General features: G+C 42.0%; 1 protein-coding gene across 1 annotated transcript; it reads left to right on the plus strand.

The window, feature by feature from the left end:
* The first annotated feature begins 21,829 nt into the window (after window positions 1–21,829).
* On the plus strand, window positions 21,830–22,120 carry LOC147452272 (uncharacterized). The gene has a single exon (XM_086518910.1). It carries the CDS (start codon window positions 21,830–21,832, stop codon window positions 22,118–22,120), a length of 291 nt encoding a protein of 96 aa, XP_086375036.1.
* Window positions 22,121–24,971: the final 2,851 nt, after the last annotated feature.

A 24,971-nucleotide genomic window follows, 5' to 3' on the forward strand; every position in this document is an offset into this window, starting at 1 on the left:
AAAGAGAGAGCAATTAAGCTATTGACAACAGTTGAGGACCGGATTTGCATGGAGCCGGTCCCCCCTCCAAAAGGCTTTGTATTATGGTTTCTCCCATCAAGAGAGACATTGTACAATACAATTCTTTGTGTTCCTTCAAGACTAGCTAGTGCAATGAAGATGGAAGCTTCATACACCAAGCAAAACACTTAATCAAACACAACTTGAATTATCCCCGTTCTCAGACCCAAGACCTCACACACCTTCGAAGATGGTGAGAGCTAGCAGGGTATGAGAGTAGATTGAGAGGAAAAATAAGTATCTTACTAGAAAGAAGTACATCTCCTCACATAATCACTCATATTAGCATAGCTTAGCTTAGTAATTAGCTTGGTAGAGAAGATGAGCATGCATTGAAGCTTGGCTCTTGGTTGGATTTGCATCCACATGCCAAGAGAGTGTTGTTGTAGGCTTCTATCTCACAAGCTTGGAGTAGGTGATGAGCTCTCCATTAAAGCTTGGGAGGAGATAGAGTATTTTCCCTTCACACATGGTCAAGTGTGAGAGTGTGTGTGTCAATGCCAAGCAAAAATCAGCCCCCCCTCTCTCTTGGGCGAGCCCTAGCTGCTAAATAAGTCTGGCCTTTGCCTCATTGGACCTCCCCAGGTCAAGCCAATAGGAATTAAGTAGCATAAGTGATAGCCTTTAGACATGTGTCCCCCTTTCCCCTTTTGTGAGAGCTTTAGGTAATTAAATAATTAAACTAAACTCTCATTGGACCCCTTTGCCTCCTGGCCAATAGGAATCAGGCAAGCCATGGGGCTCCTGAATGCTCATTGGACCCCTTGGGAGACTGCCCAATAGTCTTCTAGGAGACTTAATTCTCATTGGTTTCTTTTATTAAATGTTTTTAAATTAATTAAACTAGATTTACTCTAGCTTAATTCTCATTGGTCCACTTCAAGGGTCTTCCAATAGGAATTGGGCACACCTTGTGGGCATCTGGCCTAGGGAGCTGACATGCGTCCCTCATTCCCTTTGTGTAAAGGGAGCCTGTGTGTGTGTGTGTGGTTTTCTCTCTCATCCCCTAGCTTTGGGGCTCGCCCCCTCCCATGTAGGGATGTAGAAAGACTTTTTGGGCACACACTAAGCATCCAATTTTCCCTAGGGTTGACCTTTGGACACAACCTTTGAATTTTGGAACCTTAGCATTTTGGAAGTCTTAATGGGCTGAACCTTAGGGTCTTTTTGGCCCATTGTTTCACATGGCTCTTTTGCAGATGGCCCCCCCTTTGGATCCCTATTTTCCCTCCTTTGGATCCCTACTGTGGCCGGTCTGCTAACTTAACCAATATTCTAGCTTTTTCTCCCTTGGCACTTCCCCACATTAAATGATCAGTTTAATATGAGAAAATCATTTAGGAGAATTAGATATTGATTATTATGACATTACCTCTCTCTTGAAATCATAGTCGTCCTCGACTATGGTGTAGAGAAGATAAAGCATATGCATGAGTCCTTTTCTTAGCGGGTAGAGGATCCCTATGTTACCCTACGACATCATTCCATAATGGATGACTAGTCCATTTGGCGCTTGAGAGCCTGAGGCTGCCGCAAGCATGTCTGCACATTAGTCCTATCAGTCTTCCATAGTAGAGTGACAAGCTCTACTTTGGTGTTTGGGAGACGTCGTCCCCGCAAACTTGATCTAAGCATGCATACTACTTCATTTTTGTGCACAAATAAAGAAAAAGGGAGTCTTATAAGACAAAAATTTTTGTTCATTTTTAACATTTTGTACATTTGCTTACTCTTGGGAAGCATTGTAAGCATTGACAAGGTTTAGGTTATCCTTTAATTGTATGCCTTGCATCCATCTAGCATCTTCAAAAGGATAATTCTTAAACTTAATAAGATATCGTCTGATAGTCTTACCGCCTCTTAATACCTTGTCTTCATGTCGGAGAATGGACTCGGGCTGCAGCACCTCCTCGTGGTCCTCGATCTCCGGTGGGTCTTCAATAGTTGGTTCTTGAGGTGGCTCTCCTTTGTAAGGCTTTAAGAGGCTCACATGAAAAGCATTGTGTATGAGCCAATGATTGGGCAACTTAAGTTGATAGGCCATCTCATTGATTGGCCTAAGAATCTGGAAGGGACCATAATACCTTTTTGCTAGTTTAGCATAGTACTTTTGGTGGCCCGTAGGATTCTTGCCCGTCGTGTGCCTTAATCGAGCCTTGGGAAACTTTAACAAGACCCAATCATTTTCTTTAAAAGTTTGGGCTCTTCTGTGCTTGTCAGCAGCAGCCTTTTGCCTTTGCTGTGAGATAGAGATAGCATCCTTAATCTTTTGGAAAGATTCTTGTAGGTCTCGGCTATACTCATCTGCAGCGAAGATCTTCCCATGTACCTTAAGTAGCAAGGGACTTTTTGATCTTCCCTCAATTACCTCGAAAGGTGCTTTTCCTGTAGAAGTATGTACAGTGTTATTGTAAGCATACTCTACTAAGGGTAAGTACTTCTCCCATTGGGATCTTTGATCTACTTCCGTTACATAGGCTTTTAGTAGATCGAGAATGGTTAGGTTAGCTATTTCACTTTGGCCATCAGTTTGTGGATGATAGGCCGAAGAGAAGTTTAGCCTTGTTCCTAAATTCTCAAAGAGACCCTTCCAGAAATTACTGGTCATTCTAGGATCTCTATCCGACACTATGGACATTGGCAAGCCATGGTACTTGAAAATTTGTGAAATGAAGAGGGTTGCCATTTGATGGGCTTTGATAGTCTTTTTGACAGGTATAAAATGAGCTTGTTTACTGAACCTGTCTACTATCGTCCATATTCCTGTATTCCCATGGATAGACTTAGGCAATCCAAAGATAAAATCCATGGATATGCTCTCCCACGGTGAATTAGGGATTGGCAAGGGTTGAAGCAATCCAAGTTGCTTCCCTCTATCAAATTTTGTCTTTTGACATACCACACATTTGGAAACATACTCGTGTATGTTCACTTTCATGGTAGGCCAATAGAAATATGTTTCAATTCCCTTTAGGGTAGACTGAATCCCTCTATGCCCTGCATATGGGGGAGCATGAGATTCATACATTACTTTCTCACGTAGTGAGTTAGTAACGCATAGTCTATTGCCATAGAGAAGATAACCATCTTGTAAAATAAATGGTTCTTCTTTCTTCCCTAATGCAAGGGCTGAAATCACATCTCTAAAATCGGGATCAATAGCATACTCATCTATCATTGAAGATAGATCATTGTGAGTTGCTATGGAAACCGCATTCACTCTCGGGCGTCTTGAGAGTGCATCGGCTACTTGATTATGCTTGCCAGCAATGTGAGCAATATGAAAATGAAATTGCGAAAGGAAATTTGCCCACCTCATTTGTTTGTCGGAGAGCTTGGTCTGCGTCATGAAGTACTTAAGACTTTTGATGATCCGTTCGCAGAATGAAAGGAGTCCCCAATAAATAGTGCTTCCATGAGTCTAAGGCATGTAGAACTGCAAGGAGTTCTTTTTCGTATATGCCTAGCGCTTGCTCAACAGGGTCGAGCCTTCGACTCTCATAGCCTATGGCGTGCCCTTCTTGGAGCAAAACAGCCCCAAGGCAATCACCACAAGCATCACATTGGACCTCAAATGGTTTTGAGAGATCCGGTAGTGTAAGCACAGGTTGAGAGATAAGCTTTTCTTTAAGCTTTTCGAAAGCATTGTTCTCCTTAGCAGACCACGTATACCTAACATTTTTCTTTGTTAGGTCATGTAATGGTCCCGCAATTTGTGAGAACTTTTCTATGAAGCGTCTATAGTATGCACACATACCTATAAAGCTTCTTAGTTCATGAAGATTCCTTGGTTTAGGCCATCCTTTTATTACCTCTAACTTGGATGGATCCATTTGGATTCCATCTTGAGAGATAATGTGACCTAAATATTGAATCTCTTGCAAGAAAAATTCACTTTTCTTTCGATTAACATAAAGTTTACTCTCTCTTAAAACTTGAAATATTACCTGGAGGTGTTGCTTGTGTTCCTCCAATGAATTAGAGTAGATGATAATATCATCAAAGAACACTCCAGTGAAGGTTCGATGAGGCCTGAACAGCTTCTCCATCAAGCGGTTAAATGTGGCTGGTGCATTAGTCAAGCCAAAAGGCATGACAATGTATTCGTAAAGACCAAATGTAGTACGAAATGCGGTCTTTACAATGTCTTGATCAACTATCCTTATTTGATGATAGCCACTTTTTAGGTCAATCCTACTGAAGTAGGTCGATCCTTGTAGCTTATCAAATAGGTCTTCTACCCGTGGAACGGGAAACCTATTCTTGATAGTGATCCTATTTAGTGCTCTATAGTCGACACACATACGATATGTGCCGTCTTTCTTTTGCACTAATAGCACAGGTGAGCAAAATGGAGATGAGCTAGGCCTAACCATGCCCTTCTCAACTAACTCATGCACTTGCCGCATAATCTCCTCTTGTTGAGCTTGAGAAACTCTATAAGGAGGTTTGTTAGGCGGTGAACTTCCTGGAAGAAGTTCAATTGCATGGTCGTCATTACCTCGTTTAGGAGGTAGCTCACAAGGGATGTCGTCAATAAAGACATCTTGAAACCCCTTGAGAAAATTGGATAACTCTAATTCCTTTTGGTTGCTTTTATTTTCTTTTGCTAAAGCATTAGGTTCATTTTGAGAATCTTTAACAAAAATCATGTACACGGAAATAGAGCTTTTTATTGACTTGTTGAAAGCTGGTGTATGTACAATGGGGATGGTGTTACCCATCTCCTTAGCATCTATATACATGTCCTTTTCCCTGAACTTAAAGGAGATTCTCCTTTCAGGAAATTTAACATGGGCAGTCAGGCGGTCAAACCATGGTGCCCCTAGGATTACATCCTCATGCTTGAGAGGAGAGATAAAGAAGTCCTCTTTGTCCACATAGCCTTGGACATGAAGCCTCAATTTCCCGATTAAGGGAGTGACTGAAGCTTCTTGCCCCTTGAAGGCACTGTCTGCGGGTAGGATATCTCCCATCTCGTAGGATTGTATGCCTAGCTTGGTGGCTAACTCCATAGATATGAAATTGTGAGTAGAACCAGGGTCAAAGAGAATAAAAGCATCATGTTCTCTTACCTTTCCCCAAGCATGGCATAGAGGAGATCCTTTGTGGTGAGTTTGGTGAATCTCCTCCTCTTGGATTTTAACCAAAGAAGCTCTAGGAGGATCTTGGCGGTTGTTCTTTTGGGGACAAGCGCGGTACGCATGCCCTTGTTCGCCGCACTTGAAACACCGGTTATCTTTACGATAACGCTCAAGCTCTTCAGGAGAGAGTTTATTCTTTCCTTTGTAAACTCCCTTCTCTTTAGCTTTGTTGGAAGTGCCCTTAGGAGACTTTTGGACATTGTCCTTCCCCTTAGGCTCATTGGAACCCTTGTTTTCCGGGGGCTTATTATTTCTTTTACCCCCCGTTTGGAAATTGATTCGCGAGGCCACCATAGTATGGTGTATTACCGCCGATATGGTACGTGGCCTTTGGGAGTTGACATACTCCGCCATTTCTTCGGTTAAGCCCGCACAAAATTGTTGCTTTTGCTCTCCAAAATCCAACTTTTTGAAGACAGTGGCCTTGAGTTGTAGGTCCCAAAACTTGTCTACATATTTGTGGATGGATTCATTGGGAGAGAGCTTTAAGCTTCGCCATTCGGTGAGTACTTTGTCTTTGGCATCGGTGGCCAAAAACTGCTTCATAATGGAAGCTCTTAAAGCCTTCCATGTTCGTGGAGCTTCACCGTTGGCTCGTAGGCTAGACCACCATTGTCTGGCGGACTTTTGAAAGTGCATAGCTACATGGCGTAGCTTAGAGGACTCCGTGAAGCCCTCATCTCCAAACGCCGCATCGAATTGCTGGATAAAGGCCAAAACTTTGTCTGTAGCACCGAAGGTGCCATCATAGGTAAGGAAAGAGATGCTCTTCCCTCCCTCTTTGAATTTCTTCAGCTTGGACGACCTCTTCCATGCGGCATAGGATTTCCTATGGCCTCTTCTTTTTGATGGTTCAAAAGTTGCACCATCACTTTCTTCAGAAGGTGAAGAATTTGAAGAAGGTGGAGAAGAGGGTGACCTCTTTCTCGCCTTTTTCTTGTCTTGATCTTTGTCGTCTTCACCATAGCTTTCATAAGAGGAAGAGGATGAAGAAGATGGAGAAGAGGGTGTCCTTTTTCTCGCCTTTTTCTTCTCTTGCTTTTTATCATCCCTCTTTGAATTATGGCGTGGAGAAGAGTGTGATGGTCTTCTCCGCTTTGGTGGTGATGGAGAGCGTTTAGCCCGCCGTCTTCGTGGAGCCATCTCCGCCGAGGTGGCGGGAGACTCGCTTCTTTCTCGTTCCTTCGGTGGAGGCTCTTGAATTCTCCTTTGGGAAGGAGATGCATCATCCAGAAGTAAGTTCTTGAGCCCTTCATATGGATTCTCTTCTTCTTCCCGAATCGGAGAGAGACCTCTTTTGGTAGTCTCACAAGGAGGCTTCCTAGGTGTTCTCTCGTCATGGTGATGAGCTTGGAGAATCCCGTGAGCACGGAGCTGCCGTTGCACTTCACTTTGGAGAGATGGATTGCCCATGGCTTGTTGAAGCCTAGAAACAAGATAGTTAACAAGCATTGAAGCATCATTAGTCGCTTGCTCATGAGCAAAATCAAAGTTATCAACATTAATTTCACTCTCTTTACTATTGTCAGCCATTCTAACAACTTTTAGGTGTAAACTTTTTAGGTGTACTTTGGCACTTCAAGCCCTAGTTGCTACTCCTCTTTACCCCTTTAGAAAAAGCACTCAAGCTACTGTACCCGCGGCTCGAATACCATTAATTGCAAGGAATAGAAGAGAGGGTCTTTCGACACCAAAACAGCACCGGATCCTGTCAAGCTTCTAATAGCTCAATAGTGGTTAAGCCGTAGGCAAGCCCCGTAGGACTCCACTATTAAGACCATAGCTCTCGACGGTGATGCCCCGTTAACTGCACAAAGGCAGGCGCACTACAAGGCTGAAAAATCCCTATTCTACTTATTCACAGGCAATTAATAATACCAACCATTTGTAGCTAGCTTGAGGACCTCCCTTCTTGAGCAAGAAAAGAGAAACCTTGAGCTCTGATACCAATGTAACATTTTAATGGCCTAAAATCTTATGTGTAGCGGAAATTAGCATGAACATAGTGGGCATTTCATTAGAATAGATTCCTAATGAGAATTACAAGAGTGCTTGGGTGGAGAGAGCAACAAAAAGCATAACACCTAGTTAGATAGCATCGACAATACTTTCAAAAGAGAGAGCAATTAAGCTATTGACAACAGTTGAGGACCGGATTTGCATGGAGCCGGTCCCCCCTCCAAAAGGCTTTGTATTATGGTTTCTCCCATCAAGAGAGACATTGTACGATACAATTCTTTGTGTTCCTTCAAGACTAGCTAGTGCAATGAAGATGGAAGCTTCATACACCAAGCAAAACACTTAATCAAACACAACTTGAATTATCCCCGTTCTCAGACCCAAGACCTCACACACCTTCGAAGATGGTGAGAGCTAGCAGGGTATGAGAGTAGATTGAGAGGAAAAAGAAGTATCTTACAAGAAAGAAGTACATCTCCTCACATAATCACTCATATTAGCATAGCTTAGCTTAGTAATTAGCTTGGTAGAGAAGATGAGCATGCATTGAAGCTTGGCTCTTGGTTGGATTTGCATCCACATGCCAAGAGAGTGTTGTTGTAGGCTTCTATCTCACAAGCTTGGAGTAGGTGATGAGCTCTCCATTAAAGCTTGGGAGGAGATAGAGTATTTTCCCTTCACACATGGTCAAGTGTGAGAGTGTGTGTGTCAATGCCAAGCAAAAATCAGCCCCCCCTCTCTCTTGGGCGAGCCCTAGCTGCTAAATAAGTCTGGCCTTTGCCTCATTGGACCTCCCCAGGTCAAGCCAATAGGAATTAAGCAGCATAAGTGATAGCCTTTAGACATGTGTCCCCCTTTCCCCTTTTGTGAGAGCTTTAGGTAATTAAATAATTAAACTAAACTCTCATTGGACCCCTTTGCCTCCTGGCCAATAGGAATCAGGCAAGCCATGGGGCTCCTGAATGCTCATTGGACCCCTTGGGAGACTGCCCAATAGTCTTCTAGGAGACTTAATTCTCATTGGTTTCTTTTATTAAATGTTTTTAAATTAATTAAACTAGATTTACTCTAGCTTAATTCTCATTGGTCCACTTCAAGGGTCTTCCAATAGGAATTGGGCACACCTTGTGGGCATCTGGCCTAGGGAGCTGACATGTGTCCCTCATTCCCTTTGTGTAAAGGGAGCCTGTGTGTGTGTGTGTGTGTGGTTTTCTCTCTCATCCCCTAGCTTTGGGGCTCGCCCCCTCCCATGTAGGGATGTAGAAAGACTTTTTGGGCACACACTAAGCATCCAATTTTCCCTAGGGTTGACCTTTGGACACAACCTTTGAATTTTGGAACCTTAGCATTTTGGAAGTCTTAATGGGCTGAACCTTAGGGTCTTTTTGGCCCATTGTTTCACATGGCTCTTTTGCAGATGGCCCCCCCTTTGGATCCCTATTTTCCCTCCTTTGGATCCCTACTATGGCCGGTCTGCTAACTTAACCAATATTCTAGCTTTTTCTCCCTTGGCACTTCCCCACATTAAATGATCAGTTTAATATGAGAAAATCATTTAGGAGAATTAGATATTGATTATTATGACATGATATATGTCAGAGAATGGGCAGACCAACAGTAGCTGATATATGACTCCACTTACTCCAGTACAACCACTGGGAGTATTCATGAAATGGGGTCTGGACTTCATGGGATCGTTCAAGAAGGTCACTCTAAGGAAGAACCGATACATCTTGCTGACTACCTGTTATGTCACTAAATGGGTAGAGGCCAAGGCTCTTCCAGATAATACTGCTAAGTCCACTGCTGCTTTTTTGTTTGAAAATATGATCTGCCACTATGGATGCCCCATTGAGATTGTGTATGATCAAGGGACACATTTGATTAATGATACCATGGAAGTTCTGATGGAGATGCTCTCAATTAAGCACAGGAAATCAACTTCGTATTATCCCAGGTGCAATGGTCAAGCAGAGAGCAGTAACAAAACCATCAAGAATATTCTAACCAAGATTGTTCAGAAGGACCCACACTAGTGGGATCTCAAGCTCCAAGCTGCTCTATGGGCCTACAGAACAGCTTATAAAGTCACCACTGGAATGACACCTTTCAAGTGTATGGTACTGAAGATCTGATGCCTATTGAATTTGTGATTCCTAGTCTCAGAATGGCGATTGAATATGGATTATATTTTAATCATAATGTCAATCATAGACTAGAGGAATTAGTGCAGTTGGATGAGTTACAACAAAGAGCCATGCTGGAACAGGAGATTATTCAGCAACACAAAAAGCACTGGCATGATAGAAAAATCAAGGTTAGGAAGTTCCAGAAGGGAGACCTAGTTTTTCTTTATCAGTCCAAACTGGGCCTCAAAAACCAAATTTAAAGATAGCTTGGGTTGTTCCATATGAAGTCGATTGCGTTTTTCCAATGGCACAGTGAGGTTGAAAGACTTATTTGGATTACTCCTACCAGGTGTTTATAATGGGGCCAAGATCAAGTTATATTAGTCTAATGAAAAAAGAGACCTCCAGAGGAGATGATACTGGTATTCCGGGTGTTGATGACCAGGGATTTTTAGACCTAGCCATTCTAAATCTTTTCCATGTAAACCCATGTAAACCAGTCCCACTGACAGAGCTAGTAGAGTTTAAAAGTCAGTTTGAGTTTCTATAGGGAAAAGGGCCAACGGGAATGAATGTGATAATCTTTAAAGGGATTATGGAACAAAATGGCCAATGCATGTGTGCCACATCACCAACGGTTCACACAACTCTAGGAACGGTAAGTAATGGAGGTTTTATGGCGCATATGCGTATAACAGTAAGGCGTGTGGTCATTCTTCCTCACAAGCCTCCTGCATGACAACTAACTGCTATTACACACTCGCCATCACCAAGCTCTGAGAATTATTCATTGCAACCAAAAACCTCCTTGTAGAATACTTTTTTGGTCTCTATTTGTCCCTACCTGACACACCTTGCTGCAGATTTGAATATACAAGTAAGTCTTCTTCCTCTACAGAATTGCAGTCTTTGCAGTGTATGGGTCAAAAGAAAGTGTCAGAGAAGATGCAGGAGAAAATGGCTGAAAACACAGTAGTCATCACTTCCATTCAGGCCTCCCTACCACTTATCCCACACAACAAGATACACAGATATGTGTTTACTAAGTAGGTAGAACCGTTGTTGCAATTATGCGATTTTCATGTGGTCGTATAGGCTATGAAGTTGGATTTTGACACAGCCCATTATCAAACAGGTTCTTGATTCTTTTAATGCTGAGGAAGGTAGTGCCACTGTTAATAGAATAAAAACAATAGTGACACCTAAGACATTGCCTACGCCTTTAGAATTCCCAATGAGAAAAAGCCAACCACAACATCTGTAGAGCAGATAAGTCTAGCTTTGAAGGAGGATGAAGTAGCTAAAAAGAAAAGGAAGGCTAGTGCACAAGGGGTTCCAGTAGCAGGATTGGATGTCCCCTCAGCCTACAGGTTTGTTGCGGAGGCTGTCTGCTCGAAGAACAATCCCACATATTTGCTAGAGAAGGTGTTTGCCATGTTGCTCGCAAAAAGGATGAATGCTAAAGACAAAATCGATCTGAGCTAGATCTTGTCTCACAACATTTTACAGCAGACTGCCAAGCTGAAATCTCAGAGTGTATTCAAACCTTGATATGTCTGGAAATTTTTGTACTGGGCTACTGCTCCAAAAGCCTTTCCCCAAGTAAAGATGGCTTGGAGTCTGAAGCCCATTCCAATCAATCAGATGAAGAGGATCCAGGCAATCAACTGGCCAAAACTGGACAGAAGAGGAAGGCCGCACAGGTGGAGGCCAATGGTTCAAAGAAACCAAGGATTCTGTTGACAAAGAGTACTGCTCTATTGAAGTATTTGGAGATTCAAGTCTAGCCATTGCCCACTGAAAAATCCTCAGGAGGCCAGACTTTAGCAATTCCCAATGAGCAGACTCCAATAGAAATCAGCACTGGAAAAGGCTAGCACAAACCAATAAGAACTCAACAAGTGGCAGCTCATACTAGTAAAGGGAATGGAAAAGAACTTGCCAGCCCGGCCACTAGTACTCCTTTTAGTGAGCTGACTTTATCAGTAATCAAGAAAGATCGGTTGCAATAGTTGTAGAAAAACCCCCTCAAAGGCAGACTGGTACTTCAAAAGGCAGACTTTGCAACAATACCATACATGACTCCAGTAATGGTTTATGAGCCGGTCCAATCTGATTCAACTACAGTAGCTGGTGGCTTCTCGACGCTCATCCAAGAATCATGGAACACTATTGTCCATTCATTAGAACAGATGATGGATGCAGCAGCTTCCAATGAAGAAGTGGCTAGGCTGAAAGAAGAATTGGGAAGCAGTCATCAACATATTCAACAATTTCAGAAGGATGTGACTGCATAGTTTCTCAAGCATGTTGTTGCTAAGAATCAGCCAATTCAAATGATTGATGAGCTAAATACAAAGCTGTTGAAGCTAGAAATAGAAAACCAGCAACAACTAAATGAAGACAAGGCAGCAGCTTTGAGAGATGCTTACAGATTTTAGACTTTGCTACGAGTGAAGCGTGAAGACTTCAAAGAGCTATTGACAACCCACAATGCATTAAAGTCTTCCCTTATAGAAAGATACATATATAATAACCTTGGTGATATCCCAAATCCACAAGGCAATGTAACCCTGAATATGGACAATTTGAAGTCACTCAGTGGGGACTATTCAGAGTGATCTGCAACAAGATAAGGTCTTTGAATACAACATAACCTTAGAAAATCAGGCCATCATGGATTATATCAGTAAGCTAAATGATAATGACGAGGATTCTGAGTGGGAAGAAGAGCAGGATGAGGAAGGGGATGACGAGCCGGAGAAAAAACCTGATGATGATGATTTTCCTCCTTCCCCACCTTCAGGAACTCGAGCTGGAGGATCAGCTGCCACAACGGGAAGTGAACCCAACAAAGCCCAACAAGACCAGCATAAAGACTAGCCAGACCAGCAGTCTGATGATTAGCAGCAAGGTAGTGGCCATCACAATAAGGGCAACACTAGAGATCCTCTAGTACACCAGTCACGGTACATTCCAGACAGCAAAGGAAAAGACAAGGCTGCTAGTACATCCTTCAAGGCTGATGAGCAACACTCTTTACATCAGCAAGATCTTATTAGTAGACATTATTTGGAGGATAAAACTCTTATCTGTGATCTAGAATCCTTCTAAAGGCTGGATGTAGGAGCCAAGGAAATGATTCAACACTGGAAGTCGGCTGACTTTCATGATCAAGAGCTGTGTCAATTACCTGTGCATCTCAACAGTATCCAACTACTAGAAAGGATACGTGAGTGGATGTTGACTTATGATGATATGACGATCAATCGACATTGGCAGAGACAATCCACTATAGATTGCCACTCTATAGCTCTTGAATTGAATCTACTACTAGGAAACTGACCTGCATACAAATGTATGAAGAAGGTCAGGACTCAACTGAAAGAAGTCTTGCTTTAGATGCAAATTTCCATAGGTGTTTTGGATCAGAGGGTCCATGCCATCATTGAAGATCAGTCTTCCAGCAGTAAAGGACCCCAAACCCAAATGACAGTAGGAGAATAGGCAACTACTCTCCAAAAATTATTTCACCTAGTCCGAATTACTAGGAAGATGATGCAGCAGGAGAACCAAGCTGTTCTCAAATTTTTGGAGTTTGTACCTGATTCTCCAATACTCCTGTATGCATTACCTACCAAAGAGGCTGAACTCCCTAGATTTTTCCTAGCCTTGTATCATTCATCATCCGGAACCAGTGGATTGGCTCACTTAATTTAGCATCACTAATAAACTCCAGGACCGGTATGAGCGAGCCACTATGGAATGGAAATCCTGGCAATCACTAGTCAATGGCGCCCTCAAAATGGACACTGTCAGGGATCTGCAGGGAGAAATGCAAAAGTTCAAACTTTGTATCGGACAGTGGAAGATCCAGCTCGGTGGATTAACGAAGATCACAAATCAATTACTTCAACTGAGTGTGGAGTCTTCCAAGATTGCTAAAAAGGATATCATTGCCAAACCAGGATTGGGACCACAATACAAAGAAATGCCAGAGATTCTTTTCGAAGCTAGAATTAAGACAAACCAGCCTCTTCCGCAGGGATGGATCCACACAACCTTGCATTGTCATAAATTGACCAGAACTCGTATGACTAAGGGCAAACTCAGTTTATATGATCCTGACACCAAAACTTACAACGCCCTCATGCCTTATGAATTTGAGATGTTCATTGAAAGGCGGGATCAGCTTGAGTAGGAGGCCATTTACAGACTTATTCAAAAGGACAATGCTAGCACTCGGACTTTTGAGGCACCAAAGAAGAAGGGCAAGAGGAAGCGGGTTCAGTGGAAGGATACTCGGTAGTTGCATCTCAGAATCAGACGGTGGATTTTCCCAACCATCTAGTAGGCACTGGAATCTCCTTGGCTAGAGACCCTTGAGATTACAACTATATGGGTGTCAAGCACTTAACAAGCATGAAGTATGGTATAAAGCTAGCAATACCAAAAGAGTACTATCATGAGGAACATAGGCAAACTTAGAAAACCAGAGGGGTTTAGGGTTCAAGGTTTCGATGGAATTCACTAGTTAGAAGGAAATTTTGGATTATACCAAAATTCAAGAAAGGAGGGAAGGATGTAGAAGGCGAGGACAATCCCAGCAGGTGGGAACTGCTCCTTAGAAGGCCGACCAGTGGGAAGCGACAACAGCTACACTAGCAGTAATTACCGCAGTTACTATAGTAGCTGTGAGAGCTATAAATAGGACTTGCTACACTGTAATCAGTTTACTCCTGTAATCAATCCTCAGACTTCATCTAAGCTTAAGCCTGTTATACATTGTACTGATTATGCTTGAGCTACTGATCTGAATCTACAAATACCATTTCTCGTCTTCTAGTTGTGTTTTTCATTTTAGCACATCATTCCAGTTCAGTTCTCTATTTCACTCCAGTATTCTGTTTCAATCCTCACTAACTAAATAGCCTAGATAATCAGTAGCTCTAAAATCTAACATTGGAATAGCTGTCTGAAGAGACCAGCTCCCATTCCAGACCTCATGCTATGTGGTGCACGCATGTTTGAAAGGGGGAACAGGTGCACAATGCGTGGCATATTTTGCTGCTCGAGATTTTTTTAATCTACATAAAGAAGTAGAATAGAAGTGTACACGGATTGTTGATTATAAAATAAAAAATACCTTAGAGGTTGGCGGATATGACAATTGATCTCTCTCTCTCTCTCTCTCTCTCTCTCTCTCTCTCTCTCTCTCTCTCTTTGAGATGCTTATGCATGTGCACTCACCAACCCCTAACGACTTCCTGCCTGACTTTAATGACCCTCCCCCTCCTATAGATTCCCCACTTTTCTTTATTTTTAGCCATGTCATCTTATCTCAATTTGGCTTTGTTAAGGGCATGGTCATGTGAGGCCCAACTATCCATGATAGATAACTAAATCCTACTAAGGGAATATATGATTACAATTTACAAACTCAATTAAAGGCTTTGTCATGGTTGCACAAAGTGAAATTCTGTTGCTATGAACCAGCTCCTGGCAGTTGACGAACGTTGGTTGTTGCAAGTCACTTTCAAGTTGGCCACCTTGCTAATCCATGTGTTGGTGTTGCAGTTTTTGCAGGATGGCCATCGCACGCTTTTGTTGAAGCATAAGTTGAAATTCATTGTGTTCATTCAGTTCCTAGACGGTTACAATTGTAACTATGCCAAAATCAGCCTAGTTACAAAAGGTGTATGCGTTGCTGTACTGAGCCACCAATTATTCCTTGGTGTGACCACAAAAGAGGCATCACATGACCATTGCCTAATAGAGTAAATAGATTTGACGTATGCGTAGTTGTAATGAGCCACCAATTACTCCTTGGTGTGACCACAAAAGAGACATAGTTATCACAAAAATAACTAATAACTATGCCTCGCATGACCATTGCCTAATAGAGTAAACATATTTGACATATATGCATGTCAACCAAACTATTGCCAAGCCAAATACGTTTCTCCAAAAATCCCTGGTCTCATCATGGATTCTCTCAGCCATGTGAATGTCTTCAGTATAGCCACATGCCTTCAGGGTGCAAGCATAGTGAGTACATTTGAAGAAAGGAAATTATAATTTCCTTTACATATAGTAAAATCAGCAGGAGCTTTCTTGCCATAGCTCTCTCTCTCTCTCTCTCTCTCACTCACTCACTCACACTCACACACACACACACACACACACACACACACACACACACACACACACACACACACACACACACACACACACACACACACACACACACACACACACACACACACACACACACACAAACAACTCTTCTTCTTTCCTCCTCTCTGGGTCATTTGCTCTTTTTTAAAGAATGATGTGATGTCATTGTTAATGATTTTCTGATTTCCAAGACCGCTCCCATTAGTTTAGTTTGCTTAGTAGTAGGGGGTACCCAATCAAATCAAATCAAAAATTCGAAGGACTCAAAAGCAGATACGGACGAGGGTGGAATAGGGACTTTGTCGAGCGATGCGGCATTCAGACCATAAGGGTGTGTGGTCGAGCTGGTGGACAAAGGAGTAGGGGATGCACATAAGCTGAGGGTGATGAGTAGACGGAGAGGAGGCACGCAAAGGCTGAGCTATAGACAGGATGCAGCTACAGAAGTGGCGCAAGCCTGCGAGGCAAAAGGGGGGAGGAGGGGGGGTTATAGATATTTTTTTAAATTTAATATGCAGGTCTTTGACAGCCGAGGGCGACTGTGGTTGTGGCCTACATTAGTTCACAATGCGTCATAGCTCTTGCACGCTCGTGTTCGATTCTCCAACCCCATTTTATAGGGCGACCCTCTATTGAGGGGTATGATTTGCTAAGGTAAGGTTGGATTCTAAAGAATCTTGGGACGAATGAATAAATAGAGGAAGCTACCAAGTAGCGCTACTAGGACGCCACAATTTTTGAAAGCAATTGTTTAGGTGTAGAATGTAGGCAGATACCTTTGTTTCAAGGGATGTAAAAGTAAAGTTCACTCTTGTAGTTTTAATAGGAAAGCAGGGGGCTGTCCACGTGCATGTTTGTGAGTACTGGAGGATGAGTGTTCAAGAAAAATGTGTCGTAGCTTAATATCGTTTCACTTTGAATTTGAAAAAGGGCGATTGAAGACAAGGGAAAAAGGAGAAATTCTACCCCATAATAGACAAAAATAGTGTAAAAACCCAAAAGATAAACCTAATTTTCTAAAATTTCCTCTTGGAAAATTCAAGAAAAGGAATTTTGTATGTTTGGAAAAATGATTTTTTCCGAACACCGGGAGGACCCATAATTTTTGAGGACAAAATACCCCTCTAATTTGTGGAGATTTCCAAAATAACCCTCTACTTTGTCAAAATGGAAGGGAAAATTACCAAAATACCCCTTTACTTTGTGAAAATTCCCAAATTACCCTTAAAATTTCAAAAATTCCCAAAATATCCTTGTATCTATTTTGGTTGGATTGTTCAAGATTTTCTAATCTTTATTCCTTTCAAACAATTGAGATCCGCTTTTGAGTACTTAATTACTTTGCAAAAAAAAGCAATTATGTCTAAAATTGATGAAGCAATCCATCTCGAAACTCTGCATAACCACCTCAAATTCTAGTTTTATAATCTTGTGTTGATAGACAATCAGTCTTATGGCAAGCTACAATTTTTTCTATCTTCAAAGAAATTTAATCTCTCACGGGGATATGTTGGGAATTTTGGAAACTTTCAAGGGTGTTTTGGGAATTCATGACAAAATATTGGGTGGAAGCATGACTGGGTGGTACACTTTTATGGGTTGAAAGCTGTGTTTTAATAGCCACTTAATAACTATGTCATTAGTTGTTAGCGCTTTTGAAATTTTTGGATTCAAAAAATACTCGAAAAAAACACCAAAGCTCGTACGTGCGAGAGAGGTCCCAGAAGCTCGTACTTGCGTGGGTGTTGAGCACAGAGAGCACACTGAGCGCATTCATGTAGCTTCTCTTCGTCTCAAGCAAGAAGCAATAGCAGCACGGCACGCAGCGGCAACAGGGCAGCATGTCTTTCAGGTTTTCTCTCGCTCTCTGAGGCAGGGTGGTCAATATCTGCCATCCCTCTCTATCTTTTTATGTCACACACACACACACACACACACACATGCACAACTGAAAGTATTGCATGTTTGAAATAGGGTAGCTTAGTCTCAAGCTTGCTACCTTTGATTGGACATGTTTTTCTTGCTTTTTTCCCTGTCACCATCACAAGGTGCTTCATGTCCCGATAGCTTCACCACCCAACCGTGACCATTGTATGTTTCTTTTTCAGTTTCATTTTGTTCCATGATGCATATCCATGGACATAGATATGAATACACACACACACACACACACACACACACACACACACACACACACACACACACACACACACACACACACACACACACACACACACACACACACACACCTACACACAGAGTGTCTTGTTTCAGCATTAGGATTTGTTATTGGTGCAAAAATCCTTCCTCTATCTGTTATTAGTTACTTATTGTGGTGAAATGAGGATTAAAAATGTTATTTCAATGGGTCATTTAATTATAAAACTGGTTTTATATGTATATTTCAGGTGGAACCCACCTCCATTTACTAGAATCCAACATACAAAACTTTGCATGTCAAGACAAGACTTCCATGAAGTCTACAACCTCAGCCTGGACGGGGTTGACAACCCACACTTGATGGATGTTATAGAGAAAGACTGGTTGTCCGTGTTCACGGTGCTACGAACCAAAGGGCAGAAGGTGAAGCTTCGAACCATATGGTCAGAGCTTTAGGATAAATTCATGATGCTGTATCAGATGGTTTACCAGGAGTTACCTATAAACGGTGAGTCTGCTGCCTGGTTTGCCAAAGCATTTGCATTTGAAAAATTGCCAGAGGGCGGACTTGTCTCTCGACAAGTACAAATACCGGGTAGCTTGGACTGCTGTTGCCGAGAAATCAGTTACTCGACTAGGGGCACATAAGCAAGGGCTCTCCAACAAGATGTCCAGAGTAATGATGCACATGACTGACGAGAAAACAGGGCGCAAGTCAGTATTGGTAGCTCAATCATCAAAGGCGAGTGTGGATACGTCAAATAGTCGGGATGTAGATCTGGCACAGATCATGCATTCTGATGTACAAGCTAAAGTTAGGCAGCTCGAGAGTGAAATAGGGTAGATCTCTAAAGAAATGCAGCAAGCACAAGTGGAAGTGCAGGTTCAATCAAAGGAAGATACTTTCTTGAAATAGTTATGGGAAGCACAAGAAGAATTAGCCACGCTTGAGGCTAGTGGCAATGTGCTGTTGGAGGGGGTGATGACGTTGCAAGCTGTGATCAGTGATAACTTGCAAGTTCTCGGTGTTCTTGGTGTCGCAAAGGGTGGCACATCTGAAAACAACAATGTTGCAGCCATACAGGTTGATTTGCGAACACCAAGAAGATACTCTTGTTCCTCTTATTTTGTGTTTGAACAGTTTTGTTGAATTTCTTTTTCCGATACAGGAGAGGTTGCAACAAAAGAATGTGCTCTTGGCGAGACTCAAAAATCAGGAGGCTTTTGTTGGCGGTGCAATTTTACAATTGCAACAGGGCAAAGCACCTGTATTCTCTCCATCACCCGCAATCTTGTGAAATGTACGTCGAGGTGTTATATTTATTGACGAGCCGTGCACAGCCTGTGGGTTGGAACTTCAGGATAAAATACTGGTGGGTGTTTGCATGCTACCATGCCAACACCCCTATCACAATTATTGTTTCGCAACTTTGTCCACACTGAGTGATTCCTGCTTGGCACCGAGATGCGGCATAGAGATCCTTGCTTTGGTGAAGAAGATGTTTGGTGTAGAGACAACGTCCGTGGCAAAAGAAAAAGTTACTCCAATAGGTATGTTCCCAATTCTCGTTACCAAGCTCCAAAGGAAGGAAAAGCTGTATTAGTAACCAAAAGTATTAGTAGTAAGCTCTGTTAGTAACCAATAGCTGACAAATAGCTGTATTAGTAGTACATTATTGGTAACCAATAGCTGTCAATAGCTTGTAATTAGTGGTAAGCTATCAAATAGCTTGTAATTAGTAGTAAGCTGTATTAGTAACCAATAGTTGTATTAGCTACATCTATGAGTTAGCTATTTGATAGCTATTGGCTACTAAGACAGCTTACTGTCCAATTACAAATAACTGCGTATCACAAGCTTTTAAAAAGCTATTAGATACAACTTTAAACCAGCTATTAGTTTGCCAATGGCTTCCATAAGTAGTGGGTGATATCTATCTGCTAGGTTTAGAGAGAGCTACTAGCTGGTAATAGCTACCTAGCTCTTGTTAAATAGCTCCAAAATAGCTGTTAATTGTGTGAGTAAATACTTTCTCATTCACTAGTGGCCAATATTCCTAGCTATTAGAATTTAATAGCTCTCTAATAACTGGGTACTAGCTATCACATATCTGGTGGTCCTAAAGCTTTTGACCAACTATGAGGTAGCTATTGACTTTTGTAGTTGTACAATAGCTATTGATAGTGTGTAGATATTATAGACCCAAACTTGGCTAAAGTTGCTTCTCAGACAGCTTTTGACCAGCTATTAGGTAGCTATCGTCTGCCATAGATAATGGGTGATGGCCTATTAGCTGGCAGTACCTATTTGACCTATTATTAATACCTGTGTGATAGAGCTTTTAATTAGCTATGAGTTAGCTATTGGCTTCCATAGCTAGTGGATGATAGCCTATTAGCTAGTAGTACCTATTTGACCTATTATTAATAGCTGTGTGATAGAGATTTTGATCAACTATGAGTTAGCTATTGGCTTCTATAGCTAGTGGATGATAGCTATTTTCCATATCTAGTAGGTGATAGCTATTTTGTAGGGTTGGAGAGCTATTAGCTGGAAGTAGCTATTGATCACAGCTACTATCTTCCACATGTAGTGGGTAATAGCTTTTTGCCAATTTTGGAGAGCTATTCGCTGGAAGTAGCCATCTAAAGCTGTTATTAATAGCTGCTTGATAGTGCGTATAACCAGCTATTAGGTAGCTATTGCGTGCCATAGCTATTAGGTCAAAGCTATTTGCCTGGTTTTGAGAGCTATCAGTTGCTAGTAGCTATCTGGCCAGCTATCAATAGCTGCTTGACAGACAGCTTAGAACCAGCTATCAGGTAGCTATTGTCTTCCATAGATATTGGGTTGGGCAATAGCTATTTGGAATGTTTTGAGAGCTATTAGCTGGAAGTAGCTATCTCACCAGCTATTGTCTTCCACGGCTAGTGGGTAATAGCTATTTGCCAGGTTTTGAGAGCTTTTAGCTATTTTAACCATCTATTAGGTAGCTATTGTGTAGGTATTAACCAGTTATTGGGTGGCTATTGTTTTTCATAGCTAGTGGGTGATAGATACCTATTGTGTAGGTATTAACAAGCTATTAGGTAGCTATTTTTTTTCATAGCTAGTGGGTGATAGCTACCTGCTAGGTTTAGCAAGCTATTGGCTGGTAAAATCTACTTTATGCTTGTTGAATAGCTCGACATTAGCTGTTGATTGTGTGGTATATACTCTTATTGACTATGTGGCCTGTATTGCCTAGTTATTTACAACCAATTGTTGCTCAATAGCTTGCCTTTTACCAGTTATTAATAGATGCCTAACATATATCTCTAACCAGCTAGTGGATGATAGCCATTTGCTTGGTTTAGAGAGCTAGTAGCAGGCAAATGCTACTTGATGCTTGTTAATCAGCTCCCTAATAGTTGTTGACCGTGTGTGGTAAATCATTTCTCGTTCACTATGCAGCAAGTATTCTAGTTTGCCCAATAATTTGCTGAAAAGTTTGACTATGTTTCCAAAAGGTTGACTTCCTTTTTTAATTGCTGCTTGGCATCTTTTTGTAACAACATCTGATTGTGTTCCAACCACATGTATGTTCACACCAGCAAAGACATCTGGTGGAGATACAATGCAATCAATGAAGACATCTGGTGGAGATGCAATGCAGTCAGCAGGATTCACAGTTGGATCTGATTGTTGGGGAGAATCCCCGGCAAAGTCTTCTTGCAGCCCCTTCAAGAATTCACAGCTACCAGTAATCGAAAAATGTAGTACTTGTGACGTTGCTGCGGGCTGCTCCACAAGTCCAAAAGATGGTCTTCAAAGCAAAATTGAAGTCCGAGAGTTTCTTGCTAACAGCTGACGATGAAGATACAAATAGCAATACATTGATGCAGAAAAGTATGCCTTAGTAAATTTAGTGTCAGCCCATTTACACGTGGTTGAGTTTTTTTGTCTTTTTGGAGCACTTACTGATGGCATAGCAACATGCAGAATCTCTTGTCAATGAAGATTTTGGAGACACTCTCGAGAACATGTTGGCAAAAGCTAAAAGAAAGAGGCAAGGTTCAGCAAAGCAGAAAACTCTGTTCAGCAAAACTCCTCCAGATGTTAGGAGTGGCGGTGAAATCCCTTGCCCAGATGTTGAAATAGAAAGGCATGCAAAGGATGCTGGCAAATACCCTACTCTGCCTCTGGTAATTGACCTAACAATGGTTGGTGATGAAGGCCCTGGTCCTGATACAGTTGCCGATGCAAGCCTAAACAGTGAAGTCTCTATTCATCGTGTGAGCTTTGATGGTACCGTGCCTGCTCCTGATACAGTTGCTGATGCAAGCCTAAACAGTGAAGTCCCTGCTCATCATGTGAGCGTTGATGGTAGTGTTGATGGCAGTGTGCCTGCTCCACATCAAGTTCATCAAGTAAGCCCGTTGGCTGATCACCCTAATACCACCAGCCAAGATCATGGTGCTGGTCTATTGTCCCCTGATGCATCTTTGTAAACTTTTCTGTTTCAAGGACATAATATGAATGCTATTCCAAGCTATTATTCCAAGGACATAATATGAATGCTATTCCAAGCTGTTATTGCAAATATTTCGTTGATTTTCCTCGCAATTAGTCAACTTATGTAGACAGTCTTGTGTATGCAGTAATTCAGAAGGAATTAACCTTGATGCTAGTAGTATGTCCACCATCAGAAACGAAGCCCAAGTCAAGGCCAAAAAAACTCATGATAGATCACCCGTTTAAAAGGTGGAGATGGTACATGGCACTCAAGCGGATGTACCACATCAGGTTGGAACATGTGTATGCATCGAGCTCATGTTCATGGGCTTTCCCAAATTGCAATGATCCGAGTAGGATGCTTGCATCAGCTGAGGAGGGTTATCATGTTGTCCCAGAAAGTGTGCAGAATGATCCTGGGGCTCTTATTTTGGATATGAATGGTCTTTTGATTCATAAAGTGGATCTGGAAGAAGATATGTTTTTCCCGACATGGAATCTACAATATGACCAGGTACTAGAGGAGAGGCCAAGAAGGATATACTTCGTTGTGAGGCCTGATGCAAGGCAGTTCTTATTGTGGGCAGCAACTCATTTCAATTTCTTCATTTGGAGCTCACCCATGGAACATAATGTTGTAAAGCGTTTCCGTGAATGATTTCCAGGTTCAGGAGGACTCGTAGTAGGGTTCATTGCACAGACTTCCTGTGATGTGCTTCATAATCACAAAATCAAGGGCAAAAAACCCATTTTTTCAAGCACCTCAATGATTTCTAGAACACGTGCAATGGTGAGTTTGGTCCACACAATACGCTATTGGTTGATGACAGTTTGTACAAGTGTATATTTAATTGTTCTATCAATTGCTGCATTGTGCCAACGTTTGGATCGCCTAATGATACAACTCGAAGGCCATTCCTTACACATAAGCTTGCCCCATGGATGTACAAGTACCTGATGGCAGGGGATAGGACGTAGTTTGTTACTGGAGGAGGAGATGTGTTTGGGACCTGGGGCAGTGAAGAGGACTTGATTGTTAAGGATCTTATAGAGTTGCATGGATAGAGAATCCTAGAGTGCTGCCACCGTGTTAGATGTGGCAGAATTGAAAAGAATAACTCTGAGGAGATCCAGTGGGAGGCATCTGACAAAGTGGGGGATTGCCCAGAGCAAAAGGAGGCCTACAAGGTGGTGTGGGACCCTACTCTTCTTAAACGGCCTGGACAGACACGCTTGGGCACATTGGAGGATTGCCTTTGATGTTTGGATAGCCTGCTTTTTGTAACAGCTAGTGGATGCAGCTTCTGTGCAGATTTAGAGAATCCCCTTTGGTCATCCTATTTGTAACACCATACTCTTGGATGGTTCTTGCTCATTGCAAAAATATGTAATATAATTCATCACTCAAAGCGACCATGTACTATTTTTTTCTTGAGAAGGTTATTAAGTTCCACTCTTATGTTGAGTACATTATACAAAATCTGTCTTTATGCGACATTGCACTGTTTACTTTCGTGCGAAGCTTATTAAGTTCCGATCTTAAGTTCGAGTACATAAACATCATCTGTTTACGATTTGCTCAATTTCCATGTTTTTGTGCCATGAGAGTTGTATTGATAGAAATAGGACAAATTACTTGTAGATTTGGCAGCGAATGGTAAAAAATTGTACCTGTTAACCCTGCATAACTGACTAGCAACGCATGTAGACAATGAATAGAATGACAAGACTTGTTTGCTCATATAAAAACCAAATGATTAAAATTACATCTCCCATGGCATGCTGTTGTATACAGATTCAAAGACCTCTAGCGAGATTGTATACAATCCCCTAGCACCCTGGACTACTGTCAGTGGGATTTTTTATACACCTGACAAGATGGGAGTACATGAAGACTGTGTTTCTGCCCAAAAGCTTGTAACAATAATCGTTGACCTACTTATAATAGAGGCCTTTCAAATGTGCGACCCTGCTTCAAACACACTGCCCCAATTGTCGACGTCGTGTGCTTTGAGATTCTCCAATGTACTTGATCAAGTGCTTGTGCACTTGATCAAGTAAAATTCGACACCTTCTTCGTTCCCCTCCTTGCCATTGACAGCCAAGTTGTCACCTACCTGAATCGCATCACTCAATGCTTCATAGTGCCCTTCATAGATAAGCTCCTCAGATTCGTCATCACTATTTCCACCATCACTTTGAGCGATTTTGTGGAAACTCCACCTAGACACGTGTGTTTTGTTGCTGCAATTCTTCCACTGGTTGTGCATGCATGCAGTAAAATAGCAAGATAGCTGCCTGTGTGCGATGGAGGAGACATCTTGTTTTGAGTAGCCCCGAACAGAATGTATGGAGCGTGCATTAGGGATAGCTTCACAATACCATCTGTTCTCTCGGGACACTTCTCCAAGCTCGACCTCCCAAAACACACGCTCTACCTGCCTATGCTTGGAAGGGTAGTGAGCAATGGACCCATCAGACAAATGCTGGCGAAGAAATTGCACAACATCAGCTGCACATTTGAGCGCAACTCCATTGCTCTTCAGCTGCTCGTGTGTAAGTGCCCTTTTCACAACTGGTCCTGCCCCATCATGTTCTTCTTTCCCGTGGCCACTTCTAAAGAAGTTCCACACCATCACTTTCCTTGTCAAAGCAGCATATCTACCAACAAAATAGAAAGGCCTTTTTGCCTTGAACTGCGATGGTGCCCCATCTGACCAAACCCAGTGCTGGCTAACATCCAAGCCTCTATCTTTTATCCATTTCCAATGTAGGATAAAGCAGTGTTGGACGAACAAAGTGTCGTGATTTTTATCATCAGAAATGAAAAAGTGCAAAGTCTTTTTT

Source organism: Adiantum capillus-veneris, chromosome 8 (assembly GCF_014529385.1).
Source record: "Adiantum capillus-veneris isolate H3 chromosome 8, ASM1452938v2, whole genome shotgun sequence".
NCBI classification, from domain to species: domain Eukaryota; kingdom Viridiplantae; phylum Streptophyta; class Polypodiopsida; order Polypodiales; family Pteridaceae; genus Adiantum; species Adiantum capillus-veneris.